General features: G+C 39.5%; 1 protein-coding gene across 1 annotated transcript in view; it reads right to left on the reverse strand.

Annotated features, from left to right (window-relative positions):
* Positions 1-15,872, reverse strand: part of PEAK1 (pseudopodium enriched atypical kinase 1) — a 152,532-nt gene that overhangs the window by 64,551 nt on the left and 72,109 nt on the right. Inside the window, exon 2 of the mRNA XM_037502056.2 lies at positions 9,023-12,272. Within this exon, the coding sequence (XP_037357953.1) occupies positions 9,023-12,153 (3,131 nt within the window). The 5' untranslated portion in view covers positions 12,154-12,272. The remainder of the gene's footprint in view (positions 1-9,022; positions 12,273-15,872) is intronic.

Consider the following 15,872-nt stretch of genomic DNA (forward strand, 5'->3'; position numbering starts at 1 on the left):
GGTAATTATTGAAAAAGCAAACGGTGTATTATTTTTCAATATGAGTATTTCATGTTTTGAACATTCCAAAAAGTGAAAGAAAAATAAGTAATACCTCTTTTTCTATTTAGTCAGGGACATTAAAAATATGAAAATTTCTATGTGCCCCTAAGAAGAGCTCAATGTTTCAAAACCTGCCTCACTGGACTGCAGCACGGGTTTGTGGACTGCTGGTGAGGTCAGCAGTTTTCAAAGCATGGCTCCAGAACTAGCAGATGGGCATCGTCTGGGAACCTGTAGAAGGGTAAATTATCAGGGCTCACCTCAGATTTACTGAATCAGAAACTTGAGGGAGGGCAGCAGTCTATGTTCTAACACAGGATGATTGTGATGCATGGTTTGAGATTTCAGAACCACGGGGGCAAACCAATTACATCATATGACTTCACGAATGTTGTTACCATTAAGGAACTGATACATTTTGGAAAGTTAAGACCAGCTCACACACCAACAAATCTGTGAAATATAAGCTGTACAGTGAGGGTCTGTAATGGCAATGGTCTAGGCTGCTCTCCAGCCCCCATACAGGACACGCAGCAAAAGGAGAGTTTCTTTCCACATGAAAGTGGTCCAATCATTACTGGGCTCTGCCTTCCAGGATGCAGATAAACAAACCACAGCCATACCTAATGAGGAGGAAAGTCATTTATTGATTTGTAAGAACTATCTGCCCTTCCATCACAGGAAATGCCAAAATGTGCTGTATACATCCCTTCTTTTCTAAATAAAAGAGTAACCTGCAATGAATGTGTTTTATTACTACTGGAGTGAAACATTCTTTTATCCACTTTCAACTACCCATGACAAGACTATTGTTTCCAGGAATATACTACCACTATTCTAGTTACTTTGTTTTTACATGGATTTAAGGAAATCAGAAATTAGATTTTCACAGTTCTTTGGGGGTATGCATAAAACTCACTATAGCAAAGGCTTGCTGTAAGTCAAGAAGAAGGAAGACTCAGAATCAATACATGGAATACTCAGTCAGGGCATATCTTTAAGAATAAAAAGGACGGGCAATATAAGGAAATTATCTCATTTGTTACGAACTTGAGGATAACAGTTTCTTGGTTTTACTGACAGTTCATTAATTTTGCTCACAATACAAATAAGTAGGAAAGGAGTTGGGCAAAATGGTGGAAGAGTGAAGTCAGGCTCACCTCCTTCACAAATTTACAACTAAACTATCTGTAAACAAAGATAAGAGTCACTGAATGATGAAAGGATAACTACTGTATGCATCAAGAGGGACTACAGGGTAGAGAGGGTAGGAAAAAACGGCAAGATAATAGCGTCTGAAGCATTATGGGGGGGGGGGAGCAAACTAAGAGAGGCAGGGGCAGTTACCATGGGAGCCTCTCTGTTGTTGTCTGTGGGCTTACACCCACCCACACTGGGAAACTTAGAACCCAGAGACTGTGTGCTGGAGAGAGGGGCATAGAGTCGGTGTGCAGGACAAAGCCTTTTGCCTGCAGAAAACTATAGGAGCAGGGAGGGTAGAGACCAGTGACAAAATGTTGGAGAGACTGACACCTACAAAAGCAGATGCTGTACTGCTGGAAAGCAACTAGGCACCCAGAGCCATAAAGTGAAACACCCCATACCCTTAAGTAGGGTAGTTTGAAGAGATGGGTAGTTTGCAGGTATGGGTTCTGTGTAAGGTGGTGATTGTCAACTTGAACTTGGGCATCTGAACATGAATAGCTGGAACCTGCACTGTGGGGAGGGCTAGACTGGCTCACTTTTGTCTCCATGCAGATGAGGCTATTCTCAGCAGCCTGTGGTTGTGTTATGCAAAACACCTGCCTTACCATCTCTCAGGGCCAAAGACCAGATGATAACTAAATGGTATACTGCCATAACCAGAGATCAAAGCACTTGGATCCTGGCAACAGAACCAAGTGGCCCTGGGCTAGCAATGAGAACAAACTCCGGCCAGTGACTCTATCCCAAACAGAACCCCCTGTTGGTGCTGTATCTACTGACTGACTGCTCAGTGATCCTGTATATCAGAGCTGAACCACAGCTGAGTTAAAGCTTCCACTAGGATTATTCTAGATGTTTTTACTGAGGATTTAGCCTAGGCAGGAGGCCCCTAGAGCTTGCCCTCATCGAAGCAGCAAACTTCCTGGTATGTTGCTGCCCACGGTCCTATCTCCTACCCACTGCTGACACTGGTGCTCTGGTTTGCATCATTGGTACAGAGATGTCAGTCTATGGAGCGACACCCAAAGAACACGGATAAACAAAGCACAAGAAGGAAGCTCCTTATTTCAATCTATACAAAGCAAAAATGAAGAGACAGAGGAATGTGGTTTGAATTCTCCAATTAAAAGTTATATAGAGGTTGGATGCATTATAGAGTGAATGGATTACAAAATAAAACATACCACAAGCGATGGGTGAAAAGACCAAAGTAAATCTCAACTCAACAGAACTATGTAACCTGCCTGATGAGGAATTTAAAGTAACAGTTATAACGATGCTTGTCAAAACAAGAAAAATAATGATGAAAATAATGATGATGAAAATAATGATGAAAAAAGGCAGGAATACAACAACGACAGAGAAAATTTTTAAATGCTTCAAATAGAATTAATGGACCTAAAAAAACACCATAAGTAAACTAAAAAAATATGACAGAGAAGTTCTCAATAGCAGACCTACACAAGCTGCTGACAGAATCAGTGAGCTTAAATGTACAGTAGTGGAAAAAATATAAATAAACTAACAATGAGAAAAAAGAATAAAAATAGTATAAGAGTTCCTTGGGATAATTTAAGGAGAAATAACATCTGTATCATAAGAGTCCCAGGAAACGAATGAGACAAAGGTATAGAAAATATATTTAAAGAAATAATGGCTGAGATTCTCCCTATTCTGGGAAAGGAACCAGATATCCTTATCTAAGAGGTCCAATGAATCCTAAACAAAGTATATGCAAAGCAGACACACACAAAGACATATTATAACTAAGCTGCTAAAAACTAGTAACAAGGAAATGATACTAAAAGCAGAAAGGAATTACATACTAGGGAACACCTACTAGATTATCTGTGGAATTTTCAATGGAGATCTTTCAGGCAATAAGGGAATGGCAAGAAATAGTCAAAGCCCTCAAAGAAACAGATTTCCAACCTAGAATACTTTATCCATCAAGTCTCATTAAAGACTGAGGAGGGATAAGGAGCTATACAGAAAAACAAAAATTGAAAAAATACATCAAGCTCACCTTGAAAGAAATATAAAGCAACTATTATGAAATAACAAATTTCATCTAGAGTTAATAGATGCCAAAATAATACAATATGAAGGAGGAGGGTAAAAATGTAAACCACTATACCAAGTTTGGGATCAAAATGGGCAGCAGGTCACAGTATTTACCATCACATAAAAACTAACTTAAACCCTCAAGCAAAAATATATAGAAGTAAAACATAAGACAATGGACAAAAAATGGGCAGAAGAGCTAAAAAGAAACTTCTCCAAAGAGGAAATACAAATGGCCAACAGGCATATGAAAAAATGTTCAACATCACTTGTAATCAGGGAAATGCAAATCAAAACTACCATGAGATACCATCTCACACCAGTGAGAATGGCACATATTAAAAAAACTAGCAACAACAAATGTTGGCGAGGGTGTGGAGAAAAAGGAACTCTCCTGCACTGCTGGTGGGAGTGCAAACTGGTCCAACCACTATGGAGAGCTGTGTGGAGATTTCTTGACCTACTAAACATAGAGCTTCCATGTGACCCAGCAATTCCACTCCTAGGTATTTACCCAAAGGACACAAACATTAATTCAAAAGGGCACCTGCACCCCTATGTTTATAGCAGCACTATTTACAATAGCTAAGCTTTGGAAATAACCCAAATGCCCAAAAATAGATGACTGGATCAAGAAGATGTGGTACATATACATAATGGAATATTATTCAATATTCAAAAAAAAAAAAGATAAAAACATGCAATTTGCAGCAACATGGATGGAGCTGGAAGGGATCATGCTCAGTGAAATAAGCCAGAAAGAAAAAGAAAAAGACTGGATGGCCTCACTCATAGCAGGAATCTAGAAAAACTAAATAAGGGACCAGGAAAAATAGTAACTATAAGAAAGAAAAAATCAAAATTGACAAACAGCTATGAACCAGAGACACACTATGGGGGGGTGGAGAAAGGAGGGATTGGGGTTGCAATCCCTCCACAATAAGGGGGTTGCAATTGTATGGGGAATATAAAAATAAAATTAAAAAAAAATAAGACAGGGCCTCCCCGGTGGTGCAGCGGTTGAGCACTGGGTTGCGAAGCTGCCCGCAGCCTCTGCAGCGCCGGTTCGATCCCCGGCTGCTCCCTGGGCACCGGCGGAGGGTCCCACATGGCGCGCAGACCTCTCCTGCCCCCCGCTGCTCCCCTCACCAGTGTACCTCGGTCCTTCTGCCTGCTCTGCTCCCCGCTCTGGCTCTGGTGAATTCTCTCACCCTCCCGCGCTTCTGACTGTACCTAGTGCTTGTATAAATAAATAAACAAATCTTTAAAAAAAAAAAAATAAGACAATGGAAATAAAACCCAAACACAACATAAACGGTAGGTGTCAAAAAGTAAAAAGACTAACTGTAAAAATACAAGGAACAAAATGGCAATAAATGCATATGTTTTAATAATCACCTGAAATGTAAATAGCTTGGATTCACCAATAAAAAAGTGTACAGTGGATGAATGAATTACAAAACAAATTCCAATCTTTTGTTTATAAAAACACCTGGACTCTAAAGACAAGCACAGGTTTAAAGTTGAAGAATGGAAAACAATTAGACAAACAAATAGTAATGAAAAAAGGGTATCCACAGATATATCAGATAAAATAGATTTCCAGTTTTAAAAGGTAGTATACAGATGAACATTGTGTTATGATTAAGGGCCTAATACAATAAGAAAATATAACACTTGAAATATATATGCACCAAATTAAAGAGCACCAAGATATATAAAGGAACTATTAAAATAATTAAGAGAGATGTCAGTAACAACACGGGATTTTAATAGCCCACATACAATGGACAGGCCAAGAAGTTAGAGAATAAATAAATAAATAAGGAAACAATAGTCTTAAACCTTATCAAACCTTTCAAGAAGAATTTATACCTAATTTCTAATATTTATATTTCTAATAATTACTGATGCAAAAATTCTCCAACAAAGTGTTAGCAAATCAAATTCAACAATACACTACAAAGATCATACACCATGACCAAGTAGGATTTATTCCAGGGATACTTCAATCAATATAATATATTACAACAAAAAAATTAAAAATAAAAATCACAAATAGTATCAGTAGATGCAGAAAAGGCATTTGAAAAGAAAAACCACCTAATTTATGTCATAAACACTTAAAAAAATGGGAATAGAAGGAACCTACCTCAACATAACAAAGGCCATAGTTCACAAACTCAAAGTCAGTATTATATACTTCATGGTGAAAAACTGAGAAGCAAGGATAGTCAATGTCAGCAGTTCTGTTTCATCTAGTATCAGACCATTTAGCTAGACAAGAAGAAATAAAAGGAATCTACATTGGGGGGGAAATAGGGAAATTATCATTATTTGTAGATGATATGATATATACAGAAGACCTTAAGTACTCCACCAAAAAGTTACTAAAAACAATGAATGAATACATAAAAGTGGAAGGCTACAAAATCAAAAACCAAAAACTTGTTGCATTTTTATGAATGAGTGAGAACAAGAAAAGGAAATTAAGAAAATAATTCCATTTATAATCACATCAAAAAGAACTAAATACCTAGCAATTAACTATGGAGTTACAAGATTTATTAAAAAAATACAGAACAAGACATAAAGAGAAGGAAACATCTTCTGTGTTCATGGATGGGGAGCATAGATAGACAAAATGACTATTTTACCAAAAGAGATATGTAGATTTAGTGCAACCTCCATTAAAACTCCAGTGAAAAGTTTCAAGAACATACAACAAAAGTACTAAAATTTACATGGAATCATAGACTTCAAGTAGCCAAAGCAGCCCCAAGGAGAGAAAAGAAAAATGAAGTATCATATTACCTGATTTAAACTACAATTTAAAGCAACAACAATGAAAACAACATAGTATTAGAATAAAAAATAGACACACACAGGTTAATGGACAGAATCAAAGTCCAGAAATAAATCCACAAATATATCATTAAATAATTTATGACAAAGAAGCCACAACCCCACAACAGAGAAATGAGAGTCTTGTTAAATGGTGCTAGGAAAACTAGACGGACACATGTAAAAGAATGACTCAATCTCTTACTCCATGCACACAAATAAATTCAAAATGTATTAAAGATTTATATATAAATGCTGCAACAATAAAATATACGGAAGAAAGCATTGGTGACAAGTTTCATGTTACCAATGATAAAGATATCTTGAGCGGGGGGGGGGGGGGGGGCTCCCTGGTGGTGCAAGGGATTAAGTTTCAGCACTATGAAGCTATCCGCAGCCACCACAGCATGAGTTCGATTCCCGGTCAGGGAGCAACCCACATGGTGCAGCAGACCTCTCCTGTCTCACCCGCTGCTATCCTCAGCAGTGTCTTTGGTCCGTCTGCCTATTCTGCTCCCCACTGTGTCTCTGGTGAATCCTATCACCCACCACATCTCTGCTTTATACCCCAGCTCTTCCATGCATAAATAAATCAATCTTTAAAAAAAAAAAAGATGTCTTTGGGGACTCAACTCCTATGGCATGGAAATAAAAGCAAACCTAAACTTTTTATTGGGACTACCGGAAATTAAAAAGCTTAATTGTGAAAGAACAATTAGCAGATTGAAATGCTATCCTATTGAGAGAAGATATTCACACATCATACAACTGACAAGGGATTAATATATAAGGTATGCAATGAACTCACTCAACAAAGAGGCGAGTAATCCAATTAAGAATTAGACAGCAGATCTGAAAAGATAATTTACCAAAAAGGATATACAGAAGGCCAACAGGTATATGGAAAAATGCTCATCACCACTTTTAACTTTTAATACAAGTTAAAAACATAATGAGATATCTCACATCTGTGAGAATGGAGTATTAAAAAGACCTCCAACAATAAGTGTTGAAGAGGATGTGGGAATATGAACTGGTGCAGTTGTTTCTGAAAGCAGTCTGGACCTCTCTTAAAAAACTAAAAATGAAAATACCGTATGATCCAGTGATTCCACTTTTAGGTATCTATCCAAGAATATCAAGCCAGCTAAAAAAGTATATTCTCTACAATGTGTATTACAGCATTATTTACATTAGCTACAATTTGGAAGCAACCTAAGGCCCACAGGTAAGGACTGGATAAAGAAGATGTGGTACTTAGACATAATGGGACACTATTCAATTATAAGGAAAAATGAAATGTTATCATTAGAGTAAACTGCGAAATAAAGTTAGTCAGAAAGGTAAAGACTGATATTGGACGATTTCACTTGTATAAGTAATGTAGGAAATCAAAATGGATAAACTGACAAAGCAGACACTGATAACCATGCTGATGTTTCTTTAGTTAAGAGGGAGAGGAGGGGCCTCCTCGGTGGTGCAGCGGGTGGAGAACAGCGCTGTGAAGCTGTCCGCAGCCTCTGCAGTGCGGGTTTGATCCCAGTCGGCAGGCAAGAATCCCACATGGCGCAGCAGACCTCTCCTATAGCACCTGCTGCTCCCCTCAGCAGTGTATTTCGGTCGTCTGCCTGTCCTGCTTCCCACTCTGTCTCTGGTGAATTCTCTCACCCTCCCACGTCCCTGGCCTGTACCCCAGTTCTTGTATAAATAAAATAATTCTTAAAAAAAAAAGAGGGAGAGGAATGGAAGAAAGTTAAGGAGAGGAAATGCTAGGGGAAAAAAGCAAATAAGAAAAAAACTTTAGCTTTCTAAACATAAATGTTTATGTGAATGATTACGAGAGAAAATATAAAAATTCCGTTATAGCTTATGTTCACAGACAATACTACATTACGGGAAGATTACAAGCTTTGCAGAGAGACAGACCAGGGTTTCCGTTCTGGCTCTCACAATTACTCATGTGTGACTCTTGCAAATTATTAACTTCTTTGCCTTTCAGTCTCCTCATCTGAAGAATACAATCAATTTGGCGGCTGTGTTTGGCAATATGTAGAGCCCTGTGCCATATACAGAGCGGGTAATCAATGAGCAGTTATTAAGGCACTAAAGAAAACCAAGGCTTACAGAACTGATGTGACAGACAATCTGCCTAGCTGAATTGAGGATTATACCACTGAGTCTCAATTTCAATGATCAACTTCTCCTATTTCACTGACACGTTAAATAACTATCTTCTTATCCATGACACTTGGAGGAAGGACTGATATAGACAGCAATAAAAAAATCAAATATTCTCTTAAAATAAAATAATGCATATAGAGAGAATGCTTTGGTAAAAGCCAAAAAGAATTGCCTGAAGAGTTTTATTTCATTTACACTGAAGGAAAGAACAGTACCACCATTTATTCATTCGATCCTATTTCTTTCTCACACTGTCACTAACACTGTTAATGTGTTGTGGACTGGTTTTTCCACATGAAAGCCCCTTCGCATTCACCAGAACGCAGCAGGCTATTGTAGCTAGAGATTCTGGGTTATAAAACTTGTTCAGTGAAGATCACTTTGGTAATATCCTAATCTTGAATGCAGTTATAAAAATAGTTGATGGCCATCTTATGCTACTTATAAACAAAAATGGCTCTTAGGCAATAATGTGGTAAAAATGTAACACCTGAATATGTGGGTTTTTTTTTTTTTTTTTTGTGGGACCCTCGCAGGCAGCCGGGGAACGAACCGACGCTGCAGAGGCTGCAGGCAGCCTCGCAGCCCAGCACCCAACCGCTGCACCACCAGGGGAGGCCCCTGAAAATGTGTTTTTTAAAAAATACAACAAAAAGCCCCACATTTTGCCGTCTGTTTTACATACCTGAGAATTTTTTTAGGCATCTGTGCTGGAGAAGAATGAGCCCTTTTCTTTTTCTCTGAGTCCTCCGGTCCACCCTTGTCTGTAACCGCTGACGGGTCTGGCCTGGCCTTGCTCTGCTCCACAGCGAGGTGGCCTTGGGAGGGCTCACACCGGTACATGAAGACGATGGCGGGCTTCTCGCTGGACTCTCCTTTCGTCTCTGTAAACCAGTGATGGCGCTGAACCGGAGGAGGAGGCAGCATGTGGATGACTGTGCCGTCCAGGCCCACCAGTTTCCCCTTCTCCCGGTCCTTCTCTTTGTCATCCTCCTCATCTGTCTTCCGACGGCGAAAGAAGCTTTTAAATGATATCCAGCGTTTAGGTTTTGCATCAACTGCGCGCCTGCTACTGTCAGAAGGCAAAACTGATTCCGCTTCCGTTGCCCTGGTGGGGCTGGTGGGCTTGGTCCAATTGTTGAAATGTCTCTGCAAAAGGTTACTGGCATGGTAAGGGGAGGAAGTCGAGCGCGGTGGGGGAAAGGGAGGTGGGGGTTCACCCTGTGGGCTAGTCACTGATTTGGAGGCGAGGGTGGCCACTGGCTTGGTGAGTGGATCTTTCTGTACTTTGGTGGGAGGATTTTCTGTGGGCTGAGGTGCCTCGGCCTCACCACTGGGCTGAGAGATAAAGAGAGATTTGGGCCGGACTGGGGTACTCTTAGGTGTCGTCTTCCCAGCGTCTGCATCTGGAGGAACTGCGTAAAGCTCTTCCACACTACAAGCCTTAGGGCCAGCCGGAGGCATTTCTGGGGGAGTTTTGGGGGGTTGGATAGAAGCCACAATCTGAGAAAGCACTGTGCTTGCTTTCTCCCTGGCGCTGCCACCGCTGCCCACCGTCGGACACTCCTGAGCACCTTCCGGTTTGGCCATGGATTCTTGAGTGCTTCTCTGGATCTTTACCGGGGAGCTGTGGCTGGAGCTATAGCTTCTCTGTGGTGAAGACTGACTTCTGTTAAGACAGCTGTTAAACTCTTGAACCTTCTGAGCCACCGAGCCCCTCTTACGCTCTGTGCTATTTGAAAACCCTTTAGCTTGGGGACATTCAGTGGGCTTGCAAGTGGTGTTATCAGACACTTTGCTTCCAGTTTCTATTTCTTCATAAGTATGGCTTATTACACTTGTAGTTTTTTCCTTTACTGAGAGTTCTCCACTTGTTCCGAGAAAACTTTTGTAAATGGCTAGATTGTCGTATGCATTTGGATTAATTACAATGGGAACTTTGATAGCATTTTTTGAACTCCGAGCATAAGAAGGCTCATCGTGAATGATAATGGGAAAAGGTGGCATGCCAGCATTGTTATAACTATTAAATTTTATTTCAGACAAATTAGGTGACTTAACAGGGATGGTTTTGGAGGAAATGTTTGTAGCTGTGGGTGAAGTAGGTGCCGATTTGTGACAGGTTTTCCTTGGAGGGACATTTGGTCCAGTTCCACTGCTAATTAATTCCACCTTAGGTATCTTTTGTCGTGGACTGGTACTGGAAGTCCAGACTTCCTGATATCGGATTGCACTGGATTTTTGGAAATGAGCACTTATTTGTCCCGATGCCAACACAGGTGATGTAACTGGAGAATTTGGAGTTGAAGATGAGCCTTTTATCCTGGGGCTCTTAACAGGGCCCTCGAGGTGCTCACCGGTCATGGCTGCTGACACATCCACCACAGTATATGGCTTGCACAGTGGCTGCTCCAGATTCACAACTCGGTAGGGCTTTGCCTGCTCTTCTACAGGGACGAGGTTTATGGTGACTGCTTGCCCTGCTATATCCGTAGAGGCTTTACTTTCTTGCTTCTCAGTTTGCACGGCAATCTTGCCATCCTTCTCTTCTAATCGGAGGGCAAGGACTGCTTTGTGTGTCTCTGGAACTTTTACTGAGCTTTTGGGTCCTTGTGATGAGTCTTTTTCCTGATTATTAGCAGAGAGACTTTCATAATTGGGCTCACTTTCCTTCATGTCCTTAGGCTCTCCTGGGTTACCAGGAGATATTCCCCCATTGCAAATCTTCTGGGATAAACTACTGGCTGTCTCAGAACGTGACTCTTCTGTTAAAGAAGAATCTGGGGATGTGGAGTCAGATGACAACATGCTCTGAATGCTCCCTGCCCCGTAGGGAACCACAGAATTCTCTTCGTAACCATTCAGGATTTCATCATAACTGTCATCATAGTCCACAGCACAAATTCTCTGTAGAGATTTATTTCGTAGGGGAACAGTATTCCACTTTTTGTCCACAAAGAATCGAACAGGAGACAAAGTATTTGCCCTTAAGTTAGCAAAGCGAGGTTGCCCTCTCATGCGAATCTCCATGGCCAAGAGCTCTTCATCACTCTCATCCCAGCTCTCATGCTCCTCCTCCATGTTACTGAAAAGCACATCATCTTCACTCTCCTCGCCACTGGAAAACTCTGGGTAACAGAACCGGCCCCCTTCATTACTGATGACTTCTGTGCTCCCACTCAGAATTACGTGCTTTCCCTGAGTTTCCTTTATCCCGCCCATCATGCAACTTGGTGGAAGCTTTCTTTCCAGTGATCTTTTATAGCAATCATTTATCCTTCCTAAGAATGTTTCTCTGGAGCTTGTTTCATTTCCTCCTATCTGAGGGGTCGTATTCAAGCCTGCTATTTCCTTTAATACCTCAGTTAGTCCATTATTGTTATTTGATACCTTCTTTGCACTATCATTATTGCCACAAGGCTTAGGAACATGGCTAAATCCTTCAAGGTCATCTTCATTGTTATTATTAAGTGGTTTCTGATTCAAGGCCGTTCTGTTTCGGTTCCACCCCATGATGACAGGTTTGTTGTCACTATGTTCTTGGATACTAAGCTCACCACATACACTTTGCCCATCTGCCACCATCATAGTGGGCTTCACAGCTATAGTGGGTTTTTTAGCCACAGGAGGCCGGAAATTTCCTGTGTTCCTGACACGGTGGTTGTTGCTGTGATTGGCATTCGTTTTCACATTGCCATGGGTGACGGGTGCCTTCTCAGGGTCTGGCGGGAGCTGGTGCAAGCTTTTAGGTTTAAAGCAGTTCTTGCATTCACCAGGTTTCCACACGTGTTCAGTAAAGGTGTTACAAGCAGACATTTTTAAAAATAGAACTTCACAGACAATGCTTTCCTTTCAGTGCATGGCAAAACTTTCATCCATTAGTTTTCACCTCCCTTTTGTATCACACATAGCAGCTCTTGCCAAGTTTGATCAATCTGTGGGGAGGAGAAGGGGAAGAAGAAGAAAATCTAAATGGAAAAGGCACTATGAGGCATATTATGATGAATGGCTTGAAAAAAATTGGTTCTATTTCTAAACTTTCCCTTACATTAAAAGATAGAGAGATAAACTATTTTGGGTACTTCATGAACTCCCTCTACCTATCAGTATTTCGGAAAGTTAAATTTTTAACCACAATTTTATATACTCTCTTTGATCCATATATAATCTTTTGATTGATGTCTCTATGGTAGTGATACTGTGATCATTCCCTCCTGGAAAAGTCTTTGAAATTGTTCTTCTTGTTATCCACCAACCAGTCTGCAATGTCTCACTCCATTGTGGGCTCAACTTCTGCCTACCCTTTACATAGTGGATATCCCATAGACGCCTGAAACTCAACGCATTCAAAACCAGTCCTTTGGTTACCCCTTTTCTCAACTCCAAGGAACCTTCTATTCTAATGAGCGCTCCCTTATCCTTATTCTTCCTCTGCCTTTATCCTATTTCAGGTAATGTTACTATCATTCACCTACATAGCTAAGTTTCAATCCTCAGACCCTTCTTTATGCCTCTCCTCTCACTTCTGAGTCCATAACCTACTAAACTCCTGAGATCAGTCTTTCTAATTTTATCTACTACATTTCACTGGAACCCATTCTTGCCATTGTCATACATTTTGTAGTTCAGAAACTCACTATTTTTTGCCTAGATTCTTACTACGGTCTCTTAATTGACCTTTATGCCTATAGTCTCATCTCATTCCAGTCCAAAATCTCTGCCCTTGTTTTGTAAAGTGTGCACTTAAGACAAGCAGTATCAAGCTCATCTGGGACACGAATATCTTAATTCCAACCCCAGATCATTGGACCAGAATTGCACCTCAAGATTTCTCAGGGAATTCCACTGTCCTATCAGATTTAATGTTCTAAAATGGTAACATGATCATGTTTTACCTAACCTAACTATTCCGGGCCTCTGTCTTAGTTAATCATTAGCTCCCAGATATCAGCGTGCAGACTAGGGAAGAACCACCTGGGGAACACCCTGGTCCCACATAAGTCAATGCTGAAGGAAGAGCCTAGGAATTTGATTTTTAAATAAGGGTTCCAGGTTATCCTGTGTGTGCTGAGGTGTTGGAAGCGTTGCATTACTGTATGTATGGAGTTTAAGTTCCTCAGGTTTCATGACATGGCCCTTTTCTCCCATCTAGTATTATGTTCTGAAAATCAACTAGTTTTATACTCTAAATCTTACTGGACTACTCATTTTTCCTTGGTATTATGAAAGCCACACAGACATGAATACACATTTTCAATTTAAAAAAATTAGATCTACCACTGATTTACATTACATGTTTCAGGAGTGTAACTTTACACCTCGGTAACAGTGTAAACCGACCCACAACCAAAGGTCTAGTTACCATCCACTGCTACCCAATTAACTTTCTTCTATTTGTTCTCCCACACCCCTACCTTTTCACCTCTGATAACCACCTCTTTTTTCACAAGTTTTAGAGCTTCTTTAAGGCCTGGGCTATATCTTATTCACCTCCGTATGTTTAGCATAAGGAGCTGAATGGACATTCATTGAATAAATGTGTTGGTTTAAAAGTTTTTTAGAAAAATATGAACCCTATGGCTTTCTCTTTCTTAGGCACTTAGCTGTAGGCTTTCCCAATACAGTCTTAGAGTTCTTTGGATATTTTAATAAAGTTAGCAGTAGGCATGTACATGTAAGAACTATTTTAATAGCTGGAAAGTTTAATTTCATTCATGTAGAGTGGCAGGGTTTGGTCAGAAACTCATGTTTTTCACCAAGTTACAGCACATTTGCAAGGAAGGAAAGAATATTTTCTCTAGCTAAAATATACAAAGCTAAGTTCACTGTAAACAATTCTCATAAAGCAGTCTGCTTCAATGGATAAAGTACAGACTTAATGATCAAAGAATTTCCATAGAGAACCAAAAATCTAAGTATGTTCTTGCTGGAGATCACTGAATGGCTCTTTTCAATAAAGTTAAAATATATTTTCAAATGTTTATTTGAAAACATTTATTTACTCTTTCAGCTATTCTAAAATCCCTTAGTTGATAAAACCATTTTCTGGTTCAGCTAGTCTAAAATCCCTTAGTTGATAAAAATATTTTGAGCAAGGGGAAGAATGGCATAAAATTAAGCTGAAAGGAAAGCAGGGGCCAAATCGATCAGGCTTCTTTGGCTTTTAAAGATTATAAGAGCAGTGGGATGCCACCAAAGAAAGGGTTTTAAACAGAGGAAACAACATGATCCAATTTGCATTTTAAAAAGATGGCTCTCACCAAAAAAACATGAAAAATTTAGGTATAAATCTAATGAATCATGTGAAAAATCTAAAACCTGTATATGAAAACTATAAAGTACAGATAAAAGTATGTTATGATAAAACACTCATAAAAGATATCAAAACCTAAATAAGTGGAGAAATATGCCAAATTTTCTAAATATTGTTAAGAAGTCAGTTCTTCCCAAGTTGCTCTGTAGATCCAGCATGATTCCAACTAAAAGCGAAGCAGGATTTTTTGGCAGAAATCAACAAGCTGATTCTAAAATGTATAGAGAAGGAAGGCAAAGGAACTAAAATAGACAAAACAATTTTGAAAGGGAACAAAATTGCAGGACTCATTAGTTGATTTCAAGATTTAGTATAAAGCTGTAGTTATCCTGACAGTGTGCTACTATTAAGCAATAGAAACATAAATGGGGAAGTGGGATAAGCACGTTATAGCCCATGGGCCAAATTTCGCCTTTTGTCTGTTTTTGTATGCCTCTGGCTCAAAAACCTATTTAAAATCACTTAAATGATTGAAAAAAATCAAAATAATATTTTGTGACAAGTGAAAGTGACATGAAATTCAAATGTCAGTGCTCATAAAGAGAGTTCTATTGGAACATAGGCCAGCTCATTTGTTTACATATTGTCGATGGCAGTGTTTGTGCTATGATGGAGAACTGAGTATTGTATTAGACCCATGTGGCTCCCTCATCACTTGTAGTGCTTTCCAGTGCTTTAAAAATAGCAGTGTTTCCACTGCTACATGTATCACCTGTGTGAAGACATTTTTCAAAGGCAAAAATAAGTAAAATTTTTATGAATATGCATAACGTAAGTACATAAACATTTATAATCGAGTTTGATGAAAGGAATACTAACTTTGAATCCTAATTAAACAAAATGTTCTCTCTTTCCTCCCAAAGAACTTCATTTTTCTTCTTGGTAGAGGTATGCTATAAATGTAGTCAGTTATTACATTCTGAATTTTGTCCAAGAAATTCACAGAAGTTTACATTTTCTCTTATTACACAGCTGCCAATATAGTATCTCTGATTTTGCTGGTTGCCCTACAAAACCTAAAATATTACTCTCTGGTTCTTTACAGAAAAGTCTGCTGACCCCTTACATAGATCAGAACAAATATGGAATAGAATCAAGTCCAAAAATAGACATACACAAATATAGGCAAGTGGTTTTTGATGAAGGCGAAAAGGATATTCTTTTCAACATATGTATATCCACAGCCAACAAAATGAACCTTGATTCACACCTCACAGCCCAC

This window comes from Talpa occidentalis, unplaced genomic scaffold (assembly GCF_014898055.3).
Source record: "Talpa occidentalis isolate TD23 unplaced genomic scaffold, MPIMG_talOcc4v2.1 talOcc4.11, whole genome shotgun sequence".
Classification (NCBI taxonomy): domain Eukaryota; kingdom Metazoa; phylum Chordata; class Mammalia; order Eulipotyphla; family Talpidae; genus Talpa; species Talpa occidentalis.